The 26095-nt window shown below is 43.7% G+C and overlaps 1 protein-coding gene across 2 annotated transcripts in view; it reads right to left on the reverse strand.

Moving 5' to 3' along the window:
• Positions 1–1596: 1596 nt before the first annotated feature.
• THOC5 (THO complex subunit 5) overlaps positions 1597–26095 on the reverse strand; it is a 38598-nt gene continuing 14099 nt past the window's right edge. For both annotated transcript variants that reach the window (XM_081285723.1, XM_081285724.1), the window contains exons 8-21: positions 24380–24512; positions 23618–23653; positions 21221–21298; positions 20540–20580; positions 20255–20354; positions 17955–18063; positions 12388–12489; positions 10661–10757; positions 9975–10089; positions 8600–8703; positions 8386–8473; positions 5604–5719; positions 4739–4929; positions 1597–1778 (exon numbers count right to left, since the gene is read on the reverse strand). In XM_081285723.1, the coding sequence (XP_081141849.1) occupies positions 1715–1778; positions 4739–4929; positions 5604–5719; positions 8386–8473; positions 8600–8703; positions 9975–10089; positions 10661–10757; positions 12388–12489; positions 17955–18063; positions 20255–20354; positions 20540–20580; positions 21221–21298; positions 23618–23653; positions 24380–24512 (1374 nt within the window). In that variant the 3' untranslated portion in view covers positions 1597–1714. The remainder of the gene's footprint in view (positions 1779–4738; positions 4930–5603; positions 5720–8385; positions 8474–8599; positions 8704–9974; positions 10090–10660; positions 10758–12387; positions 12490–17954; positions 18064–20254; positions 20355–20539; positions 20581–21220; positions 21299–23617; positions 23654–24379; positions 24513–26095) is intronic.

Here is a 26095-nt window from a genome sequence, read left to right on the forward strand (position 1 = left end):
TTCAGTAAAAGTGGGTTTATTGACTGTTTCTCCTGCCTGCTAAGCTGATCACTGAACATCCCAGGATTAAGATTTTCTGAGGAAGAGGCCTATCACTGAGCTCCTAAGACAGGAGAACAGGTGCAAAAGACAGAAGAGGGGAGCTGCTCAGAGAATTGAATAAGGGAAAAATAAGGGAGGAAAGTACAGCGCCTTCCAAAAAAAGACTAGGGCACACTGCACCTGGGGAGCTTGTTAAAAATATCCTTCCTTGGCCCATCTCAGGTCAACTGAGTCAGAATAGTGGGAGTGGAGCTTGGAATGTGCACTTCGGTTCATTTCCCAGGATAGGTGATGCAGGTGCAGTTTGAGGGCCTTTGGGCAGGAAAGCACCTGTGTTGGGCACTCAAAGGAATTATGACAGGCCAAGGTGAAGGAGAGGCTCAGGTAGTGGTGGTCATTTGGTGGCTACTTAAGGTACCGTTTTCCTCTCTGGCTGGGCTCCAGTTTCCATATATAAAACAAAGGGCCCTAATAGGCCTTTCCTGTATTGATTTTTTTGGGGGGTGGGTGGAGGGCAGATATAATTTTTCTGACAAAACTATCCAAGAATACTCTGTGTCATCCTTCACTTTGTCTTCTGATGGAGGATCACGAAGGAGGTAAGCTTAGAAACATTTTCCCAGGACTTCTCCTAATCCCAAGAATCAAATCATTATCTAGGGGGACATTTATCATGTTATTTACATGAAGATTCTCCACAAATGTCATCTGGACTCATTTTGCCATCGTCTCACTGGCCAGCAACTCTGCACATGATTCTCTAACATCACTCTCACTGACTTCATGAAATCTTGCAAGATTTAGAATTATGTTGTATGATGTATTTGACTTCTATTTATACTGCACTGTCAAATATTTATTTCATTTTTTTTCATTATTTATTTTTTAGGTGTAGATGGACACAACACAATGCCTTTATGTTTATGTGGTGCTGAGGATCGAACCCGGGTCCCTGCTGTGCTAGGCGAGTGCTCTACCACTGAGCCATAATCCCAGCCCCTGCACTGTCAAATATTTAAAGTACCCATCAGAGAGAATCCAGCCATCATGGATAATGAAAGTAGTAGTGAAGAGCTGGAGCAGGAGGAACAGGAGCTTGTGCTTTTTGGCTCTGACTTTGGCTTCTCCACCTAACAGCTGAGACCTAGGAAAATAAATATGAAGATAAGAAACGCTCTGCCCCAAGCCAGGCGCAGTGACACATGCCTATAATCCCAGCAGCTCAGGCAGCTGAGACAAGAGGATTGCAAGTTCAACGACAGCCTCAGCAATGGCGAGGCCTTAAGCAACTCAGTGAGACCCTGTCTCTAAATAAAATACAAAATAGGGCTGGGGATGTGGCTCAGTGGTTGAGTGCCCCTGAGTTCAATCCTTGGGACTCCCCTCCCCGCAAAAAAGGTATGTGCATACTAGAAGATGGCATCTCTTCACAGAGTCAGAATCTCTTGTTTGCTTTTCCTGGCCACCTTTTAAAACGCTCTTTCACACTGTATCATGGCTCCCAGCTGCCCTCAAATCATAAAACCACCTCCTCAAGGAGGCACAAACAAAGGCTGTTTGGTCAGGTGACACTTTAATAACCTTGTATCTCCAGAAACTATCAAGAGCCACATGTAGCCAAAGCAGAAAGCAGAGGCCTAATACTCCGGGCAGCAACAGGCAGAGTAGCAGGTCAGCGATGGCTGAAGAATCCTTGAGGATGGTTATATTTAAACGGCTTCATCCTGCTTGGACCTCTAGAGAAATAGGAGAAGGAAAAGCAGTTAATACCATGCCTCCCAGACTGATAAGTTACAGTTCACTCACAGAGGGAATATCATGTAGCTGTTAGAAAAAAAGAAAGGGGGACAGAGATATATGACACAGGACATTGTGAGAAAAACAGACTGTAATACAATAAGGTGTGACACTATTTTTGTAAAAAGTCCCTATGTGCTTGCAAATGTGTAAACAAAACCTGGAAGGGCCCTCAAGAAGATGGGCACTGAGGGACAGGGATTGGGCACCCTCACTTTTTAGATTATTATTATTTTTTTTTTTAAGAGAGAGAGAGAGAGAGAGAGAAATTTTTTTTTAATATTTATTTTTTAGTTTTCGGTGGACACAACATCTTTGTTTGTATGTGGTGCTGAGGATCAAACCCGGGCCACACGCATGCCAGGTGAGCGCGCTACCGCTTGAGCCACATCCCCAACCCGATTATTATTGTTTATATATATATATAAACAAACATGCTTTGCTTCTATAATTTACATCATGTAAAGAAAAAAATTAAATATTCCTTGTAGGGAGATTCCCATGCAAACAAGAGTCTGGGACTAAAAAGAATCTGCACTACGGCGTTCGGTGGCGCACACCTGTAATCCCAGCAGTTTGGGAGGCTGAAGCAGGAAGATCACGAGTTCAAAGCCATCCTCAGCAAAAATGAAGCCCTAAGCAACTCAGTAAGATCTTGTCTCTTACAAAACAGGGCAGGGGATGTGGCTCAGCAGTTGAGTGCCCCTGAGTTCAATCCGTGGTACCAAAAAAAGATCTGCACTATCTGCCAAGAGCTATGGGTTTATACTTACTACCTCTTAGGTGCCACTTCTATCATTGTACAAATTTTACAGATGAAGAAACAGGTTCGGGGGGGGGCGAGGGTTAAATTATCTGTTAACACTGTATGGCCAGGAAGAAACAGAGCCAAAATTTGATAACAGGTCTGATGCCAAGCCTGTTTGCCCCAGGAAGGCTGAGTCATGGCTGGGCAGGGCAGGACCTGAATCCAAAGCCTTGATCCTGTGAAATGTAGGTGCTTCAGCTGTAATTCCGGGTGCCCTAACAAAACTTCACATGGGGCCTCTTCCTCACAACTCCACAAGCAGTGGATGCCCAGCAATAAAAGACTCCTTCCCCATTTCTGTCTGTCTATGATTGAAATTCAATGGTAACCAAAGGTGATGTCCTGTGTCTTGTTTGTGTGCATGTGCGTGTACGAATGTGTGGCAGGGATTATAAAGAGGGGAGAAAGATTTTTATTCCACCACCAGTGGCTGAGGGTGTACTCAGCTTGCAGTGCTTGGCACTTAACACACTCCATCTCATTTAATTTCATCCTCCCAGTAACACCCGAGGCAGGTGCTGTTACAGATGAAGAAACTAAAGCTCTGAGGGGTTAAGCATAAGCTTAGCCTAATCACACAGTCAGAAGCTGGAATTTGAACTTTCCAGAGCCTCTTTCTGGCACTGGAGTCCTGGCTCACATCTATGACATCACTTGTCTCCCAACACTATAAAAGCACAAGAGTCACCAGGTTTAGGTACAGTGCTGATGGAGAAGCCTTAGCTTGGCAGTCCCTGGCCACGGGCTAAGTTGCATCTTAGGTCTCCTGCTGCTCACACCAGCACTCTGAACTTGGTCCCTTGGTTCAGTCCCAATCCCAGTGATCATCTGGACTCTGGGCCAAAAGCTTCACATCTCTCATCTGCCAGTCATGGAGTTAATTAGATCTGAGTCATCAAAGCAGCACCTTTCCACAGTGTAGACAGAGGAGTTAACACTTCAGGAAATGGGTCTTTTGGGAGAGATCTGAGAAGAGGAAATAAGCACAGGGCATATGGGGGCTCCTACCCTGGAAATGTGCTACAGTGAGCTGGGAGGGTGGGAAGAGCTGAGGTCTCACACTGACCCATAAGGGATAGCAGATCCTAGAAGATTCTACAAGAGTCACCAGCTTTGCCTCCCTGCAGCCACATGGGAGTTTATTATTAGTTAACACAATAAACCAACCCAGTGGAGGTGCTGGGACTGCTTCCTGGGGATGGAACTGCATCTGAGAACAAGGTGAGGGCAAGGTATAGCACCATTCAAACTGACAGGGACAAGAAGGGTGGCCCAACTAGAAAGAGTTAGCTCGAACTCCACTTGGAAAGGAGGCCTGAGCAATAACTTCAGTTTTAAAATGTATAAAAACAGGAATTAATGGATGAAAAGAAAACAAATTAATGCCAAAGAGAAAGGAAAAACAGCTAGAACTGACATGAGCCCAGATACTAAACATCAAGGTAAGGTACTAGGATCTGCTGGCATATTCTGAGGAGCTGTTTTATGCCAGGAACTACCTGGAAACTACATGAATCATCTTGGATTCACAATGAGCTAGAAAGATATGCTTTTACCACTTCAGCCGTAGGGAAAGAGGCTCAGGGCTGAGTAGTTGCAATGACTCTTCTGTGGTCTCTGCACTCATCTGTCTCACTTGGGAGCTGGTTCCTCTGTGCTGCTGACTACGCACAACCAGAATCTCCAGACAGGGAGCACTCTAGAAGACTACCCGGGGACTATGACGTGCACATTGCTTAAAATACTTATTCAGATAGTTAAAAGCAAACAGAACCTACTGTTTTTCCATAGAAAGTTCTGGAAGTTTAGCCACATCCTCTTGGTTTGTGGCCTGGCACTGTTTCCTTGGTTGGCTGTTCATGGAGAACAGGTGAATCAGGCTGCAGGACTCAGGAAGGAGGGCATAGCTCTCCCCCAGGAAATCTGGCAGTAGGATTTTAATTTCTGCTCTGAACAGAGGTAAACGCACCTCAAAAAGCACATACCCTTCATGTCTGGCCCTGAGAGAATTGGTCTCCTGCAAGACTCAGATCTCTGCTCCATCTCCCTTCAAGAGGTCACCAGAAGGTTGAGGCCCGGGCCCTCCCTCACCTGAAAAGCCGCAAACACATCTTCTCCTGAGGAAATTCCTTGGGCCCCTCCACACTGTCATCGTGACTCTCTGTCTCCAGGTAGACATCCAACAACACGCACAGCCGCTGCAGTTGGTTGGTTAAGAGCTGGTGGCTGGGCCGGTGACCGCACAGCTCCTTGTAGCACACATTGACCTCGCTCTCCATGGCCTGTGTGGGTGGGAAAGCCAGCACCTTAGCACTACCTTCCTGAGGGTGGCTCACTGCATTGGCCAGCCTTTTGTCCCAGGGTGAGTGTGAGGGTGCCACAGGAACTGTGGCTGTGCCTCAACACGAGCTACGCCTGCAGATAAAGCCAGACTGCCTCCTACTGATGCCTCCTTTTCCTCTATACAATAAGGTTTTCCTGATCCTGACCCATGACTTTCCCTGCCTCAAATACCCACAGCCAGGAACACATGTATGGAGAGAAAGAATCTTGAGACAATACTCAAGTCAGAAGGTACTAGTATTAAAGACATCCTTTATAGCAATAAGGGTTCTACCAAGTCATATCAGCAGGTGTAACCCTAATTAAACAGAGTGATTTCATCAGTTTCTCATTCCAGAGCTTCTGTAATGCTTCTGAGTTTACTCATGTCTTCACAGAAGTCCAAAACAACAAATTTTCAAGGCAAGCATTCCTATTTTATAAAAGGGGAAACCCTGAGCACCAAGGTAGGTGAGCAAGTGAGATGAGCCTAAGCCTTCTCTTATTATAGGCTTTGGCATACTTAGTGCCCATGACCTCAGCTGAGACAGGTTGTGATTGCCCACCTCTCCACAAGGCTTTTCTTGTTTCTCCTGTCACCCCTCACCTCCTACCCTCACCCCATGGGCCTCACCCGAATGTTGTCATCATTGCTGTTGGTTTTCTCCCCTTTCCAGTTCAGACAGAGCTGGAAAATGGGTGGGATGGAAGAGTAGCCAGGGTTCAACACCACAGCAGCCTGGAGTTTGGCTGGGAAGAGAGGAGAGGAGAATTAGTTCTACCACTCAGTTTCCCAGTATGGCAGCCTTCCCACAGTACCCAAGGTCAGCTCAGATGTCTCCTATTAATCCAAGTGCTGTAGAGTACACTCTGGCACTAATTGTTCTAGAATCTCCTAAGTGGAATTGCAGAATGTGAGGTCTGGTAACTCTGGTCCCTTCAAGGACTTTGTTCTACTTGGTGTGCCACAGAGCTATGAACCCTCCAACATCTGGCCTACCTTGGGTTTACCCATAGGCTCAATTTGCCATTCTGAGAGAATTTTTATTGTTATTTCTTCATATGCCAGGTTAAGGTGTGGTGTTGTGTTTTGTTTTGGGAAATGAACCCAGTGCCATTTTACCACTGAGCTTCATCCCCAGCCCTTTTTATTTTTTCTTTGGAGACAGGGTCTAAATTGCTTAGGGCCTTACTGAGGGTCTAAATTGCTGAGGCTGGCTTCAAGTTTTTGATGGTCCTGTCAGTCTTCCAAGTGGCTGGGATTAGTGTGCATCACCATGCCAGGCCCCCTAGCCCTTTTTATTTTGAGACAGGATCTCACCTAAGTTGTTGAGGATTTTTCATATGAAACTTATTCTATTGTTTTTTTTTCTTTTCAACAATATTGTTATAGGGGCTGGGATTGTGGCTCAGTGGTAGAGTGCTCACCTAACACCTGGGAAGCCCTGGGTTTGATCCTCAGCACACATATAAATAAAAATAAAATAAAGGTCTAACTACAATTAAAAAAATAAAAAATAATAATATTGTTATATAATACCAGCAGTTATATAAAACATTTTGTCTATTCTCTTTCTTTTGTTTTTTATATTTTGTTATATAAAATTCTTTCTTTTCTCTTGTCCTTTCTCCAGTTCTGGGACTGAACTCAGGGCTTATGCTAGGTAAGCACTCTATCACAGAGCTATGCCCCCAGCCCTGAAATTCTTTTAAACAGCCAACATTTGTTGAGTCCTTACTGTATTCCAGGCACTAAACACATTTTATTCCATCCTAACTATGATTCTATGAGATGGGTACAATAATCCTGATATACAGTTTATTATGTGGCAACTGGGGCTGACAGAAACTACCTCACCACCAAAGAGCTGCAAAGCAGTAATGCTGAGTTGAACCAGAACTGCCTAATGTCAGAGTTGCACCCATAATTTTTAAACAAAATATCTGTATTTCTAACTATATTCATTTTTCCTCTGGTGACAGCCTTTGTCTTTTTCAACAGGATGACATTTATCCTCTCTACCTATGGGCACTGTCTTAGAACTTGCTGTGATTTGCATATGGTTTGAGTGTGTGCCCTGAAGGTTTATGTGCTAGAAGGTTGGTTCCCTGTGTGACAGTGTTGAGATGGGGTAGAACCTTTGAGAGGCAGGCGTAATGGGAGATGATTAGGTCTTGGAGTTGGACACTGCCCTCAGAAGGGATTAACATAGTTCTGGTGGGATTCTGGTTAGTTCCCATATAAGGTGCTATAAAAGGAGCAAGCCTGGTCCATCCATCTCTCTGACTTCCTGTTTCACCATGAGCTCTCTTCCACAAATGCTCCTGTCCTTGTGATACCATTGATAATATTAAGTCCTTACCAGAGATCAAACAGATGGGCCACCTAATCTTGGAATCTCAGCCTACAAAAATGTGAGCTAAAAAAATCTCTCTTCTTTATAAAGTATCCAGCCTTAGGAATTTTGTCACAGAGTCCCCAAACAGACTAATACAGAACTAAAAACAACTTCTATAGCTTGGTGATTATAGCAGCAAACCTAGGAAGTGAGTTCTTGTGAACAGGGCCAGGCTTGCTGAGGCTGGGGTGAGACAAATTCCTTGAGCACAGGATCTGAGTATCTCCAGCAGGAAGCCTCAGAGCCAGATGCTGGAAGAGGTGTGAGGAATCACAGCTTTTGATGCCTCCAAGAGGAATACAGGAGTGGAGAAAAGGAAGGGGATCCAGGGCCCTGCTCTTTTTTATTTATTTATTTATTTTTTTAGTTGTAGCTGGACACAATACCTTTAGTTTATTTATTTTATTTTTATGTGGTGCTGAAGACTGAACCCAGAGCCTTGCACATGCTAGGTGAGCACTCTACTGCTATGTCACAACCCCAGCCCCTAGGACTTGCTTTTTTTTTTTTTTTAATATTTTTTTTGTTGTTATAGTTGGACATAATACCTTTGTTTTATTTATTTATTTTTACGTGGTGCTGAGGATCGAACCCAGGGCCTCGCGTGTGCTAGGTGAGCGCTCTACTGCTGAGCCACAATCCCAGCCCGGACCTGCTCTTTATAACCTGAGAGTGACACCTCTGCCCTTCTGAGGAGAGGATGGGGGTCTGATGCTTGACAGTGGTTAAGCAAAGGGTGGAGGGCTCAGGCTTTGAGGTCATCCCAGGTGACCTATAAAATGGGAAAGATCCTATCATCCCCAAGACTATCGTGAGGACTAAATGAGATAAAAGGTAGATGTGAATGCATTATAGAACAAGTGCTTGCTGAGAGAAGCTCTCACAATCACTATTTGCTAAGTCTCTGCCTGCAGGATTCCAGGATCTTTTGCTTCCTTTAGGCCACCCCCAGGCATGTTTGATTCTTGGTGGCTCCCCTTATCTAGAACCATTGTCAAGAGCAGAGAAATCACCTACCTGTGCCCCTTTCAACAAGCGCCATATAGTAGAGATTGGTGTCCTCAGCCAGTCCTGCCTCTACAATGTCTTTGGTAAAATGCAGATCCTAGAATAAGCACCATGGACAGACTCAGTTGTTGTCTTCTCTAGTTAAGCCCCATGCACTTCTAGAACGGGCAGGAGCTAAAAGGTGACATGATCAGTATTTGTGACCTGTCACTCCTCCACTTACCATGTAATCCTCATGAGCAATTGTCACCCACTTCACCAGGCGAGACACAACCTTGGCAGGGAAGAGATACTGGCAATCGCTGGTAACTGGCACAATGCCATGTTCTAAATGATAGCAAGACAGGTGATGTCATGTGTGGAAATCATGTACCATAGCTAACATCTGTCCAGGGCTCTCTGGAGGGCTATGGTGGCCCTCTATCTGTCCAGGTACACCTGGCGCTCAAGAGACACAGGCATACCAACCTGACCTTCACCCAGAACTATATGCATATGCACAGACCCAGCACCAGCATTCACAGTGCTTTATCCTTAATGCAAATGTTGGCCAGCAAAACAAACCCTGAGGCCAGAACTAGTTTCTGGGCCTCTGCAGCAATGACTGTTAATTAGATCAAATAGCTGAGAGGGCTGCGTTTTCACAGCTGACCTTGACAGAGGAAGCCAGTGAAGTGTTCTGTGTCAGTTCCTCTAAGGGAGAAGAGCTGGAGAACTGCTCCAGGGTAAATTCCTGCTGGCAATTCAATAAGCAAATATGCCAACACAGTAAATGCTGTCCTGGATGACAATCATTCAACCTTGGGACAAAACAAATTCAGCAATGCTGATAGGGAGCAAGGCCTAATGGACAGGCAATGCTGCCCTGCAGAGAACAGGATCCATGTGGAACCAGTGAAATAGCCTGGGAGGTGGGGGTCTCTTAATGGGTTATGGAAAAACAATGCTTTTCCTGACAGTGACTCAGAAAGATCTGACACTCCCACCCTGCAAGTGCTGTACACTCTGTAAACCAGTTAAGTATTTACCAAATGAATAAATTAAAAGCCTCAGATGGCTACTACCTAGGTCAGAAGTTCATCAGAATCACCTAAGAGCCTAGGAGAAAACACAAGGACTCATACTACCCTAGGGAGTATCAGATCAGTAGGTCTTGAAAAAGAGATGAGGGTGTAGATCCACAGTACAACGGTATTCAAATGAGCTGCATGTGAGCACCATGAAGGCAGGGGCTCTACTGTTCTTTCCCCTTCATTATGCTTGGCACCTGGCATGAACCAGATTCTCATTAAATACTTGTCAGATCACATCATTATCTGTGATGAATGGATCTAGGATGAGCTGCCCTGATCAGCCCATGAACTTGTGACACCCAAAGGTTTGGGGCCTCTTCTGAGAAGGCAGGACAGCCCTCATGATTCTGCAGGGAGCTCAGAACTCTGCCTGGATGGGTCTGCAGCTCTCCCCAATGGCCCTGACAACATCCCTGCTCAGTAAAGCCATAAATCCATGTCTCTTTGATTAGAATTAGGAAAAGCTTGTCATTTTTGTCCTGTGTTGTCTGAGTGGCTGTTAAATCCCAGCCAACAGTGACTTACCCAGGGATGCAAACTGTTTGTGGAGGGCCAAACGGGACTGTACCCTGGTCTTCAGCAGTTTCATCGTGGTTTCCATGTGGCTGGCACTCAGTGAGTGGTCAGCGATCACCGTGTGCTGTGAATGACAATGAGAGGCACATACCTGACAGCTCCCCCACTTCCTCCAGGGATTTGCCAGCCTGAACAGCCTGAATCATCCATGCCCTAAGGTGCATGCCACTTAGGAATGGCAGGGTTTACCCACTATGAATGGCCACACATTGAGTCCTCGCAGGAACAACATAAGTTGCTGGGTTCTCAAGAGACTGTGGCCAGCTCCTGAGAAAAAGCAGGCTTCTGCTAAGGTGCCTGGTCCTCTGGGATTTTGTTCATACCTCATTTTTGGCATCCTTGCACACAAAACTGAGGGTGGCAGAACCTGAAGCCATGTTGCACCCAGAGGAAGAATCCAAGTTACCTTGGTCTAGAAAGCCACTAGGCTTACAGAGAAGGCAAAAGGAACATTAATACTCATAGCCCCAGACATTTGAGTGTACTGAGTGGATGGACAGAGAACAGATCACAGTCCCAAATAAAGACATTCTGCTAAAATAAGCCCACAAAGGCCACCAGAAGCCTTTCTGGAATCTATACAGGAGAGGAGACATAGAGCCCTTTGTCCAAAGAGACAGGGTTAGTGTACATACCTGGGGCTGCTCTTTGGGGAAGTGAAGGCCACCCAGCTTCTGTACCCACAAATAGGGGTGACCCAAATCAAGTACATAGTCTCTCAAAGTCAGGATGCTACAGAAAAGAACACACAATAAGATTATTTAAATAATGTCTGTTGTAGTCCCTGGATACAGCCTTCTCCCATCCTCCCATGTCCTATAGACAGGAGGGTTCACAGACTCAACCAGCCCACAAAGCCACTTCACTTCATCAGGTCCTTACTGGGAATTTCATCTCTCCCACAATTGCTTTCTTCTTTTCTCCCCTGCAGCCCCAAGTCAAAAGCAAATAAAAACCAAAAAGGCAAAGGGTGCACTGATCTCTTCATTGGCCTACCAATTTATAAAATGCTGGGGCTGGGGATTTGGCTCAGTGGTAGAATGTTTACCTAGTATGTGCAAGGTCCTGGGTTCAATCCCCAGCACCATGAAAAAAAAAAGAAAATGTTACATATGGGCTGGGGGTATGGCTCAGTGGCAGAATACTTGTTAGCATGTGTAAGGACTTGAGTGTGATCCCCCAGCACACTGAAAAACCAAAACAAAACAAAAATGCTACGTATTTTTAATGTTTTTGTTGTTGTTGTTGTTGTTTTTTTAAATGGATTTTTTTCATGAAGGCCCCACCTGGTACACATTCATTACACATGTGAAACATTCTAATGAACTAAGTCTTTGGGACTTTTTTTTTTTTTTTTTTTTTAGAGAGAGAGAGAGAGAGAGAGAGAGAGAGAGAGAATTTTAATATATATTTTTATTTTTTTTAGTTTTCGGCGCACACAACATCTTTGTTTGTATGTGGTGCTGAGGATCGAACCTGGGCCGCACGCATGCCAGGTCGCACGCTACCGCTTGAGCCACATCCCCAGCCCCTTTTGTTGTTGTTGCTAGGTTTTTCAAAAAATGGTACTGGGGATTAAACCTAGTGGTTCTTAACCATTCAGCCACATCTTCAGTCCTTTTTTGAATTTTTTTTAGTTGTAGAAGGACACAATATCTTTACTTATTTATTTTTATGTGGTGCTGAGGATCGAACCCAGGGCCTCACGCATGCGAGGCAAGCACTCTACCACTGAGCTACAGCCCCAGCCCCCTCTTTTGTTTTTTGTTTGTTTGGTTTTTTTTAACTATTTTTTTTTTTTAGTTGTAGATGGACATAATACATTTATTTTGTTTTTATGTGGTGCTGAGGATGGAACCCAGTGCTTCACACATGTGAGGTACGCATTCTTATCACTGAGCTACAACCCCAGTTGCCCACCCCTGCCCCACCTTTTTTATTTTGAGATAGGATCTCATTCAGTTGCTTAAGGCCTCACTACATTGCTGAGACTGGCATTGAACTTGTGATGCTCCTGCCTCGGCCTCCCAAGTTGCTGTGATTACAGGTGTAAGCCACCAAACCTGGCTATATATGTGTTCTTTCAGTTTTTGTTTTTGTGGTACCGGGTACTGAACTGAGGGCCTTGTGCATATTAAGCAATCATGGGAAGCTACAACCCCTGCTCTTATCATAACATACTTTTCAACTTTTCTATGACATTCCTTTGCCTTGAAAGCAAGAAAAGTGCTGCCTCCTGTCCTGGGGTCTGCCTTGTCCCCTGGGTAGCCACTGGCCCTAACAAATCTCCACCTTGGGCTTGAGCCACCAGAGATACTCAAAAGCATAGAGGTTGGGAGAGAACAAGACGCAGCAGACTCACCCAACTTTATCAAACTGATACTGATTGGCTGGATTCGGAGTTTTCTTTCCATGATCTCCAGGATACAAACAGCTCAGGACGGAGTCAGGAGATAGCAAGTCCCTGCAAAAGGGAGAAGAGGCCACAGTGAGAATGCCAGCCAGAATCTTGCCTTGAGGTAGACCTGTGCATCTGAAGGTGAGTGCTTTCTATGGGCCAAACCTTTTATGTGCTGAAGTTACTGGATTGTGACAACCATATGAGGTAAGAAGAAATATTATTTCCGTTTTGAAATACATGGCTTCTCCAAGCTTACACTGCTGGTAAGTGCTGGAGCAGGGTTTGCACAGTCTGATAAAAAGGAGTAATAATTTATATAGATATTTTGTGGGGGTACCAGGGGTTAAATTCAAGGGCACTTAACCACTGAGCCACATCCCCAGCTCTTTAAACTTTTTTTTTTTTTTTTTGAGACAGGGTCTCACTAGGTTGCTTAAAGTCTTACAAAGTAGGTGAGGCTGGCTTCAAATCTATGATCCTCCTGCCTCAGCCTTCTAGGCTGCTAGGATTACAGGAGTATACCACCACACCTGGCTAAGAATAGTATTTTTAATCACCAAGTCTATTTATTTTTTAGTTTTTGGCGGACATAACATCTTTGTTTGTATGTGGTGCTGAGGATCGAACCTGGGCCGCACGCATGCCAGGCGAGCGCGCTACCGCTTGAGCCACATCCCCAGCCCATCACCAAGTCTTTTATAAAACCTACCCCTTCACCAGGCACAGTGGTGCATACCTGTAATCCTAGTGGCTCAGGAGGCTGAGGCAGGAGGAGCCCAAGTTCAAAGCTAGTCTCAGCAAAAGCGAGGTGCTAAGCAACTCTATCTTTAAATAAAATAGAAAATAGGGCCGGGGATGTGGCTCAGTGGTTGAGTGCCCCTGAGTTCAAACCCTAAAAAAACCAAACCAAAACAAAAAAACCCTACCTCCTCACTTCAAGAATTGTATGGTGGCCAGGGCCTTACCCTGGAGGAGCAAACCTGCGCACGCTAGCAATAATTATAGTAATAATTTATTTTGATTACATGTGAAGTTAGGTTTTCTGCTTGTTTTTTGTGAGCACCCAAGGCTTCACTCATGTCAGGCAATTATTCTAACACTGAGCTACATCCTAGACCTACATTTTTATTTATATAAACTGCATGTATTCATGGTGTTCAGTGTGATAATTTGATATATACATACAATGTGTAATGATCAAATCAGGGTACTTAGCATTTCTATCTCCTGAAATATTTATCATTTCTTTATGTTGGGAACGCTCAAGCTCCTCTCTTCTAGTTCTTTAGTCCTTCATAACGTACAGTAAGTTATCATTCTACTATGCTGTAGAACATTAGAACTTATTCCTCCTATTTTGGACCTGTTATCCAATTTCCCAGCATACTCCCTTCCCAATAAATATTATTTTCACAAAGCACAATACATCCCTTTCCATTCCAAAGAGAAAAGTATAGAGCTTTGACTTAATCTCATGATAATCACAGAAAAAGCCCTCCTTTATAATTCTAGAAAAATATAACATTACAAGTGCTAGAGACAAGGTGACCCAATGCTATAAGCAGAGAAAGACAGATTCACTGTTGCCACCCACCTAGGATGGTTAGGAGACAGCATGTAATTAAATGTGACAAGCAAGAAGAGATGGTGCGGGGATAATGTAGTAATTTTTATCACAAAGGACAACAAAGCCATTGTTTTCTTGAACCAACAGGGGTTCTCCTTCATCTTTCTAAGGAGAGCATCAGGAGCTACTCATCAGGACATGAAAAACGTGCTACTGAGTCACAGGAATGCCTTTAGGAACTTAACATTAGGACAGTGATAACTGCTGGCTCTTCCCTGTTCTGTCTCAGAGTCTCTCTGCTGCCCCTGGGCCTCTGCCCTTTTCTCTGTCTCACACAGAGAACTGGCCAGAAAACTTAAGTTTTTCGGTCTTTCAGTCTTCCAGCATGTCACACATGCTAAGCTAGCAAGCTACCACTGAGCTACAACCCCAGCCCCATCTTTTAGTCATTTTTTGAGGGGTATTGGGAATTGAACCCAGGGGTGCTTAACCACTGAGCCACATCTCTAATCCTTTTTTATTGAGATAGGGGCTTGCCAAGTTGCTTAGGGCCTCACTAAATTGCTAAGGCTGGCTATAATTTGCTATCCTCCTGCCTCAGCCTCCTAAGCTGCTGGTCTTACAGGCATGCACCACTGCACCCAGCTAAGTTTTTCAGTCTTTTAGCCAGATTGAATCAACCCTAATAAAAGAAAACAGATAAAGTACATGACAAAAAGTTTTAAACCTGGGTCCTCAAACATCACATATGTGCTCTACCACTGAGCAACACACCTAACCTTTTTTATGTTATTTTGAGAGCGTGTCTAAATTTCCCGAGCTGGCTTTGAATCTGCAATCCTCCTGTTTCAGTCTCCTGAGTAGCTTGGATCATAGATATGAACCACCATGTCTGCAACAACAAGGTTTTTTTTTACAGTTTTTTTTTTTTTTTTTTTTTTAACAGTACTAGAGATTGAATTCAAGGGTGCTCTACCACTGAGTTACAACTTCAGCCTTTTTTAAACACAGTCTTACTAAGTTGTTCAGGCTACTCTCAAACTTACAATCCTCCTGCCTTAGCCTCCTGAGTCACTGGAATTATAAGTAAATGCCACTGTGCCAGGCTATTGTATAATTTTGATGAAAAGGGATTAAAAAACCTTAGAAAGGGGCTGGGGCTGTAGCTCAGTGGCAGAGCACTTGCCTAGCATGCACGAGGTACTGGGTTCAAAACTTAGCATCACATAAAAATAAACAAATAAAAGGGCTGGGTTTTGGCTCAGTGGTAGAATGCTTGCCTAGCATGTGTGAGGTACTGGGTTTGATTCTCAGCACCACATTTAAATAAATAAATAATAAAGGTCCAGCAACATCTCAACATCTAAAAAATATTTTTAAAAAGATAAAGGCATTTTGTCCATCTACAACTACCAAAAAACAAAACAAAACAAAACAAAAAAAACCTTAGAAAGTCGGTGTGGTGGCACATGCCTATAATCCCAGAAACTTGGGAGGCTGAGGCCAGAGGATCATGAGTGCAAACCCAGCCTCAGCATTGTAGTGAGGCTCTAAGCAACTCAGTGAAACCCTGTTTCTATTAAAATATAAAAAAGGGCTGGGGGGGCTGGGGGGGCTGGGGATGTGGCTCAAGCGGTAGTGTGCTTGCCTGGCATGTGTGCAGCCCAGGTTCGATCCTCAACACCACATACAAACAAAGATGCTGTGTCTGCCGAAAACTAAAAAATAAATATTAAAATTCTCTTTCTCTCTCTCATTAAAAAAAAGGGTGGTGGGGCTAGGGTGTGGCTAGGTGGTTAAGTACCCCTGGGTTCAACTCCTGGTACCAAAAAATAAAATGAAAATAAAAAACCTTAGAAAAGTAAAAATGATTAAGAAAAGTTTAATAGGGCTGGGGTTGTAGCTTAGTAGTAGAGTCAATGCTTAGCACACAGGAGGCCCCGAGTTCAATCCCCAACATCCAAAACATCATCATCATCAACAACAACAACAACAACAAAAACAGAAAAGAAAAAGAAGAAAGAGTGGATAATGAGAAACCAGCTGTCATTTACCAAATGCTTCATCTATGCTAAACACATGACCTGCCTCTTCATTAGGGCCCTAGTGGAGGGGATATTACAATTAATGAACAGAGTGAGGAAATAAGACTTTGAGGTTAGACATACAGCTTACTGAGGAACTGGTATAAAGCATTAAATTAAGCCAGACAGCAGCCCTGTCATTAGCATAAATCAAGCAGACTTCTCCTAACAAGACAGCAATAGTGAGCTGGGTGCAGTAGTGCATGCCTGTAATTCTAGTGGCTTGAGAGGCTGAGACTGCAGAATTTCAAGTTCAAAATCAGCCTCAGCAAAAGCAAGGCGCTAAGCAACTCAGTGAGACCCTGTCTCTAAATAAAATGCAAAATAGGGTTGGAGATGTGGCTCAGTGGTTGAGTGCCCCTGAGTTCAATCCTCGGTTCCCATCCACCCCCACCCCCACCCCCCCCCAAAAAAAAAGAGAGAGAGAGAGAACAATGGTGACATACCTGTAACCCCAACGACTGGGGAGGCTAAGGCAGGAGTTTGAGGCCAGTTTCAGCAACTTAGTGAGACCCTGTCTCAAGCTAAAAATAAAAAATGCTGGGGATATAGCTCAATGGTAGAATGCCCCTGGGTTAAATCTCCAGTTCCACATACTAAAAAAGCTTCATCCCATACAGAGAGCACTAGAGTTACTCACTAAACCAAGAGCCCTGGCTGAGCAGTGTAACTGGGCACTCAGAAGCAAGTCCTGGGCTCCCTCTGCTGGGAACAGGGTAAATTTCATCCAGTGTCCCCTAGTAATCAAGCACTTTTTTTTTTTTTTTTGGTACCAGGGATTGAACCCAGGGGCACTTAACCACTGAACTACAGCCCCAGCCCTTTTTATTTTTTGAGACAGGGTCTTACTAAGTTGCTGGGGCTATCTTTGAACTTGCAATCCTCCTGCCTCAGGCTCCTGAGTCGCTGGGATTATAGGAATGCACTACCGTGCCCAGCCCTACAACACTCTATTTTTTTAAAATCTGTATTTTATTTATTTTTATGTGCTGCAAACCAAGTGCATCACATGTACGAGGCAAGTGCTCTGCCACTGAGCCACAATCCCAGCCCCTCTACAGCACTCTTAATGTAGAGAATACTGGTGCCAAAAGGGGACTAAAGGAGACACCTGAAAAGAATAAAATTAAATGCATATACAAACAAATAATAAAGGAGTCACTCTATTGTCAAGCAGAATGAGAAGGGGTGGGAAGAGCCCCACTCTACCAAGTGCCAAACCTGTGCCCCCCTGATCTGGGCAGGGCCAGGAGTACTAAGCTGAGGTGGTATTCTTTTTCAGTGGAAGCTAGTCCACCCCCAGGCTGGCCCTCTTTGTCCTCCCTTTTTCCTACACCTGGCTGCAGAGCGAGACTGACAAGGTCAGGTGAGTCCTGGGGATGCTATGGCGGTCATTCTCATGCCTCTGCTTACCCTCCTCGAAATCTCCACTGGGATGCTTCAGTCCTCCACCCACCACCCAGGTAAGGACAAACCTGGGGACTGAGTGAGATGGAGAGCAAAAATCCCAGCACCTTGGGACAGAAAGAGAAAGAATGGCTTCATTTGTCAACCTTGTTATGTCTGTCAAATCTCATTTTTGTATTCATATGCTTTCCACTGGTTTCAAGAGTTTGGTGGCTCTGCCCTACTCACTCAATTTGCATATATGCTGCTGGATTTATCATCTGCTGTGTAGTAAGAGGACTTCACTAATACAAGTCAGAGAACATTTCTAAAACCCAATGAGGTGCCAGGACTCCTAAGCCACAGGGACAGGACAACAGAAAACAAAGTGGCAGTGGGCTCCTTAGGGCCTGAGGGAGAAATCAAGAGTAGCCTCCAGGCTGTCATTACACCCCATCTCACACCCCATACCCATAGTGACTGCCTCATACCCTGCACTGATGGGGGTGATCAGCTCTGTGGCAGTTGTTACTTTGGCTTTCACTGTCATGATGTTGAGGTTCATGAGGTAGTAGAAAGTCAGGTGAAGCACGCTGTCATCTGGAGGGGAGGAGGAAAAGAAGGGATCATTTTTGGGTCTAACAAAGTCAAAGTCTATAGTATTACAGAAAGGAAATTCAAACAGGCTTTATGATCTTCTACCATGAAAACAAAAATGCAATTGCAATAATGTTGAACAAAAAAGAGCAGTGGTTTACAAATTCTTTGCTACTCTTCCCCATAAAAAGAGGAGGAGCTTCATTTCCTGACCCTCGAGTATGGGCTGAACTTGGTTATTCTGCTTCTAACAAATACAATATAGAGACGTAGCCAAGGTGTCAAGGTTGAAATCATTCGTAACATAATGATATCATGTACTCCCGATGTGAGGTGATGATGACCACATATTTGCTACTCTTCTCCCAATTCTATAATCTCAATCTAATCAAGATCATGAAGAAGAAAGAATGAGAAACCATCACTGCCCAAAGGAGGTTAAGGAGTATGACAACTAAATGTAATGTGGCATCCTGGCTTGGGTCCTGAAACAGAAAAAGGACACAATTTACAATAACGTTATAATAATAATACTTGTAGTTAATAGTATTAGGCCAATGAAATTAACACTGGCTTTGATCACTATACTGTGGTTAATTAAGATGTTAACATCAGGGGAAGCTGGACAAAGAGTATATGGGAAGGCTGCGGGTATAGCTCATGGCAGAGTACATGCTTAGCATGCATAAGAATCTGGGTTCAAACCCCAGTATCCCAAAAACCCCAAACCAAAAGCATACGGGAGATGTTCTCTATTATCTTTACAACACTTCAACAAGTCTATAATTACCCCAAGATAAAAAACTTTTAAAATGAAGGGCAAAGGAAGGACCAGTGTGTAGAGCATGTCATTTTTGTACAAAATAAAGAAGCAGAGGATAAATACACAGTTGCATAAAAGCTTCTAGATGTATAGAATACTTTTAGAAAATGGATAAGAAATCTCTATCAATGGTTGTCCTTGGAAATAAGACCAAGGACTAGCATCTGAAAGTCTGGGTAAGAAGGAAACATTTCACTGTTAACTCTTACACTGCCAGAATACTTTATCATGTTCTACTTTTTCCTTAAAAAAATGGAACCACCATTTGACCCTGCTATTGCCCTTCTCGGACTATTCCCTGAAGACCTTAAAAGAGCGTACTACAGGGATACTGCCACATCTATGTTCATAGCAGCACAATTCACAATTGCTAGACTGTGGAACCAATCCAGATGCCCTTCAATAGATGAATGGATAAAAAAAAATGTGGCATTTATACACCATGGAGTATTATGCAGCACTAAAAAATGACAAAATCATGGAATTTGCAGGGAAATGGATGGCACTAGAGCAGATTATGCTTAGTGAAGCTAGCCAATCCCTAAAAAACAAATACCAAATGTCTTCTTTGATATGATGAGAGCAACTATGAACAGAGCAGGGAGGAAGAGTAGGAAGAAAAGATTAACATTAAACAGAGACATGAGGTGGGAGGGAAAGGGAGAGAAAAGGGAAATTGCATGGAAATGGAGGGAGACCCTCATTGTTATACAAAATTACATATAAGAGGTTGTCAGGGGAATGGGAAAATAAACAAGGAGAAATGAATTACAGTAGATGGGGTAGAGAGAGAAGATGGGAGGGGAGGGAGGATAGTAGAAGACAGGAAAGGTAACAGAATACAACAGTTACTAATAGGGCATTATGTAAAAATGTGGATGTGTAACCGATGTGAGTCTGCAATCTGTATTTGGGGTAAAAATGGGAGTTCATAACCCACTTGAATCTAATGTATGAAATATGATATGTCAAGAGCTTTGTAATGTCTTGAACAACCAATAAAAAAAAGAAAAAAAAAAACCAGTTCCAAATATATTCTCTGTGGAATTCCAAGCTTTAAATATATATTTACTAAATTAAAGATGTTAATTGTATTCAAAATCTGCATACTCTTGCAACTTATTCTTTGGATTTAACATGTTAAATTCAGAAAGAAGTATAATTTTTTTATCTTGCATCTCAGATGTTTGGAATTTTGTTGGCTACATTATTATGGTAAGACTTTTTAAAAAATCAAAGAATAACAAAGAGGAAAAACAGAAATAGGAGATCAAAATAATTTTGGGGGCAGAGAGGCTTCTGGCCTGCTGGACCCCCTCCATCTATAGTAGGCCAAAAAATTATGGGAGAATGAGATGAGTGCAGTCAGACCTTTGCACTTGAGGTCAAGCAGGACGGACAGCGGGTGTCTCTTTAGCATCTCCTTGCGCTTGTCATCCAATTGAACCCCCAGTGTGGGTCGCCGCCGTTTCTGGACAAAGGAATGAACCAAGATGATAATCACTGATCATGGCAATCTCTCCCCTTCTGCTCCCTCCGGACCTGCTGCTTCAACTCCCCAGGCTGCCCAGCTCCTTTCCCAGGAGCCCTGTCTTCAGTCATCTTTCTTCTGCTTCTAGGGAGAATGACACCCGTACAAGATAAAAGGATACTCACCGTGGTCTGCTCCTCCTCAGCATCTGAGTCACTCTCATCATCTGCAGTTACACAGAGAAGGCAGTGAGAGATGAGAGGCCTCCAGAGGCTCCCTGAAGCCCCTCAACCAAGAGGGACCAAGAGGCCCAGACTCTGTTTCTTTAGAATAAATATTAATATGCTGCTTCTTATTCAGTATAAAAAACATGGTGATGGAAAAAAAGAAAAAAAGAATGGCTCATAATCTCACCACCCCTGATCTCTACAGGGCTTTTAAATATCACTTCTATGGAGCAGAAGTATATTTCCATGAGCCAGTAATAGTGATATGAATAATAATAAATACTCAAATAATTAAGAGTGGCTGCTATGTGCCAAGGATGATACTAAGGGCCTTGCAACCATTATTACCTCATCTAATCTGCATATCTACATGAGGCTACTGTAACTAAATTATGGCTCGAAAAATGTTGAATACCTTCCTTAGGGTCAGTGGACTAGTGAGTGGCAGGGCTGAAATCCAAAGTCAAGCACTGTTGACTCCAGGGACTGAGAGCTCTGTTCTTGTCTACCCCAAACACTGACACTAATATCAAGCTTCCTACTACAAAGAACCAGTCCAGCTAATTCTCAAAGGACAAGGAATGCCCTTGGGTGGTGACTAGGGTATTCCTGGAGGAGGTATCCCAACCACTATGTTACCTTGGGAGTCCTCAGGAGGCTTGAATAGAGCCTTGGCTTCGTCCACACTGCCTTCGATAGCCACAGACAATGTCTTATCTGGGGGCAAGAAAAGTTTCATGGGAAAGCTGCTGGGAAGGGCACCGGGCAATGCAGGCAAGCCAGCTCAGGGGCTGCTTGTCTTCTGCTTCTGCCCCATCTTTTCACTGACTCGGGTGGAGGGCAAAAGCCCTTTCTCCACATGGACAGGAACAAAATTGGAAACTTAAATCTTTTCCCCATCATTTACTGAGTACACCAAATTCAATGTGCTGATTCCCAGACAATAATCCCCTGAGGCTAATGGTGAATGCTTCTCTGTTTAGGCTCACACCAAGGCACAGATATTCAAACCCAGGGCTAAAGCCCCATGGAACTCTTTAGTTAGCTGTGCTATAAGTTCTCATCAAAAAGTCCACACCTGCCAGGTGGGTGCAGTGGAACATGCCTGTAGTCCCAGCGGCTCAGGAGGTTGAGGTAGGAGGATCTCGAGTTCAAACCCAGCCTCAGCAAATGAGTGAGGCCCTAAGCAACTCAGCGAGATCCCGTCTCTAAATAAAATATAAAAAAAGGGCTTGGGATGTGGCTCAGTGGTTGAATGCCCTGGTTTCAATCCCCAGTACCCCCTGCCCCTGGCAAAAAAAAAAAAAAAAAAAAAAAAAAAGAAAAAAAACAATAAAAATAAATGAAACCAGTCTACACCTGTCTACCACCCTGAAACAACAGCACTCACCTAAGTGCTTACTCTCTTCTGCATGACTCCAAGCACCTGGCTGGCATCATCTCATTTAGTAGGGATTTGGATGCTATAGTCCAGTCCCAGACCTAAGTCCCTCGTTCCTACTTTGCCTGAGCACATGGCCTGCAAAGTTAAATCACTACTCTGAGGGGCCACTGGTCTCAGGTTCCACATCTACGAAATGGAGATTAAATAAGTAGTAGCTGCCCTGTTGAGTGGTAAGAACTGAATGATGTTTATATAATTTTAATTATAAAATTATTTTTAAGCTGGGAATGGTGGCGCAGAACTATAATCCCAGTGTCTTAAGGAAGCTGAGGCAGGAGGATCACAAGTTCAAAGGCAGCCTCAGCAACTTTATGAGGCCCTAAAGCAACTCAGCAAACCCTATCACTAAATATAATATAAAAAAGGGCTGGGGATGTGGCTTAATGGTTAAGCACCCCAGGACTTAATCCCAGGGACCAAAAACAAAAAGAAAAGTAAAAATATTTTTTAAGACTCTGGTATTTTTTGTTTGTTTGTACCAGGGATTGAACTCAGGGGCACTCAATCACTGAGCCACATCCCCAGCCCTATTTTGCACTTTATTTAGAGACAGGGTCTCACTGAGTTGCTTAGTGTCTCGCATTTGCCGAGGCTGGACTCAGCCTCTCTAGCTGCTGGGATTACAGGAGTGGGCCACCTCCCCGGACTTAAAACTAAATTTTGAGGCTGGGGATATAGCTTTGTAGTACAGGGCTCACTTAGCATATGTGAGGCCCAGGTTCTATCCCAACATGGACAACAAATCAACAACAACCAAAAAACCAAAAATAAACAACAACAACAACAACAACAAAAACCATTTTTTTTTTTTTTTGATGAAACTGAGGATCTGAGGAAAGGATTTAAAAAAAAAAAGAAAGTTTTTAATCTTCATAACAATCTTGTAGGAGGTTGTTATTCAATCCTATTATAGAAGGAATAATATTATTTTAACTATTTAGATATGAAAAACTTAAGGCTCAGAGAAGTTGGAAACTACAGCTAGGAAGTAGATAAACCAGGATTCAAGTACAGGTCTGTGCAACCTGAGCTTACTCTCTCAAAACTGAGTTAACAGCCTGTTTCACATACCTGGCTTGAAGACACACTAAGTGACTCCTTGGGTCCTTCTTTGTGGAACTCTGGGGGCCTAGTGCTACAAAGTCAGGTACACTTCCTTTTTTTTGTGTGGTGCTGGGGATGAGACCCAGAGCTTGAGCTATAGCCCCAGACCCTCCTCTATCCTTAAGGGTATAGAAAGTCACATATGCCTGAAATAGTCTCCCAGCTGCCCAGGTGCATTAAGGAAGAAAGGCAAAGTCCCTCAACGTAGCTGACTACTGCCTTATCTCTGACAACCATATACAAACCATCACAGCCCGCCCCCAAATCAACTGGATCACCCCCTTCAAGCAATGGCAAATTACAGAGCATTCTCTTTTAAAAATGTTTATAGAGATTGAACCCAGGGCCTCACGCAAGCTAGGCAAGTGCTCCACCACTGAGTCCCATCCCAAGCTCCACACTGATTGTTTATGCTTGAATTCTGTAGGGGCAAAATGGGAGTAAAAACAAATAAATTTTAAACACAAAAAGAAAAGAAAATTACTCACCCTGTCTAGGGGGCTGGGAGGAGGATTTCATATGAGCTGATGATGGAAACAGGAGGGAGAACAAAGGGGAGGGAGATGAGAAGGACCAGGAAGACACAAGAAGAGAGACAGTAATGTGTTGGTGCCCGTGGCTGGGAGGAGAGCATGCACTGGCTCAATATAAGTCTGTCTGATGCAATGCAGTGGGATGGGGGTGAGATAGAAAAGTTTAGGTGCTGGGTGGAGCTGCATTAGGACAAAAGCAAAAATTTCTCAAAACCTTAGCAGAGTCCCAGGCTGCACTTAAGCATAATGAGGACACATGTTCTCACATGGTAATTCACTGTAATGACATGCAGCCTGTTCTGAAGCATCATGAAAGCCTGGGAGAGCTGGCCGGGACCTGTCTTCACAAGCACCACCCTCCACCCCCCCACCCAAAGCAGATTAGGAAGCACTGATCTACCTGCCAAGCGTGCCTTGATAGAGTGAGCACCTGGGAGCCCAAAGGGGCTTCCTGGACACTGCACCCATGGGCCATCCAGACAGGCTTAAGAAAGTTTCAAAGCCATCCATTCTGAAATACCCATTAGGTGAGTCCAGCCTCAGGTCAGCTGGTCAAAGCAGCCATGCTGGGTGTGGTGCAGAGGGAAGGTAGCATCCGTCACCTGAAAGCTTCTGGCAAGGCTGGGGAGCTCCTTGGCAGGCAATACTTCCAAATGACTCAGTAGGTCATGGCTGCTCCTCCCATAGCCCTCCTCCTCATCCAGCCCCCATACTCACCACAGGCCTGCCCATATGCAGTAGCCTGGACAAAGAGCACGTAGAGGGGAGGCGGCAGGTGCCTAGCTGTCTCATATTGCTTGTGAGCCTGGTCAAATGGCATGAACAAGTACTCCTGCACCGGAAGGGAAGCCTATGCAACAAAAAAGAGTGTTTTGTTTTTTTCTTTTTTAACCGATCCCACATAAGAACATGCAGTTACTTTGTGATTGTAAGTAGCTGGGGTACCAGGGTCTGAACCCAGGAATGCTCCACCACTGAGCTATATCCCCATTTCTTTTTGAGACGAAGTCTTGCTAAATCACCCAGGCTAGGTTTGAACTTTGGAATCCTCCTGTCTCAGCTTCCCAAGAAGCTGGGATTACAGGATGCAACACTGTACCCACTGTATGTAGTTTTTGAGACAGAGTCTCACTAAGTTGCTTAGGGCCTCACTATGCTGTTGATGCTGGCCTTGAACTTTTGATTCTCCTGCCTCAGCCTCCTAAGTCACTGGGATTACAGGTGTGTGCCACTATGCCTGGCCTGTATACAGTTTTTTATTCACAAAGTGATACATGACTAAAAGAATGTATAGGTGGAAAAAGGCCAAATAAATGAATCCATTGTATTTTTTATACCAGTCAGAGAGAAAGAAAATGAAATTATGAAAATATACCATTTCCAACAGCATCAAGTAAACATCAAGGGTCTGGGGATAAAGCTCAGTGGTAGAGTGCTTGCCTAGCATAAGTAAGGTCCTGGATTTGAGACTAAGCACCACCAAAAAAAAAAAAAAAAAAAAAAAACAGAAAAAGAAAAAGACTTGTCATGCTCAACATCACTAGTTCCCAGAGAAAGGAAAATTAAAACCATAATGAGATACCCTCCAGAATAATATCAAACTGTTGGCAAGGATATGGAACAATCAGACCTTTCATATGGTGCTGGTGGGAATTACCATAAATCAGTATGATCACTTTAGAAAAGTGATTCTGTGTCTACCAAAGCTAAATATATGCACAGCATATTCTATATGACTCTACAATTTCATTCCTCTGTATATCCAACAGAAATGTACATACAGGTTCACCAAAGGACACAGGTAAGAATGCTCATAGCAGCATTACTTACAATAGCCCCAAATTGAAACTAACTAAAATCAAATACTAAACATCAATAAAAAGAAATGAATTGGTACTCAAAGTGGCACAAACTATTATGAGTACTACTTAGCTTTTTTTTCCTTTTTTTCTGGGGAGGGGGATGGGTGGGCGGTACTAGGATGAACTCAGGGGCACTCGACCACTGAACCACATCCCCAGTCCTATTTGTACTTTATTTAGAGAAAGGGTCTCACTGAGTTGCTTAGCACCTTGCTGTTGCTGAGGCTGGCTCTGAACTTGAATTCCTTCTGCCTCAGCCTCCTGAGCTGCTGGGATTATAGACATGCGTCACCTTGCCCAGCACTACTGATCTTTTAAAAGATAAATTCCACAAACATACCATTGAGCAACAAAAATCAGACACATAAGAGTATATACAATTCTATTTGCATGAAACTCAAAAGTAGACAAAACTAGGGGCTGGGGTTGTGGCTCAGTGGTAGAACACTCACCTAGCACATGCAAGGCCCTGGGTTCGATCCTCAGCACCACATAAAAATAAATAAATAAAATAAAGGTATTGTGTGCAACTACAACTAAAAAATAAATATTAAAAAAAGTAGACAAAACT

This window comes from Spermophilus citellus, assembly GCF_964194105.1.
Source record: "Spermophilus citellus genome assembly, chromosome: 3".
Taxonomy (NCBI): domain Eukaryota; kingdom Metazoa; phylum Chordata; class Mammalia; order Rodentia; family Sciuridae; genus Spermophilus; species Spermophilus citellus.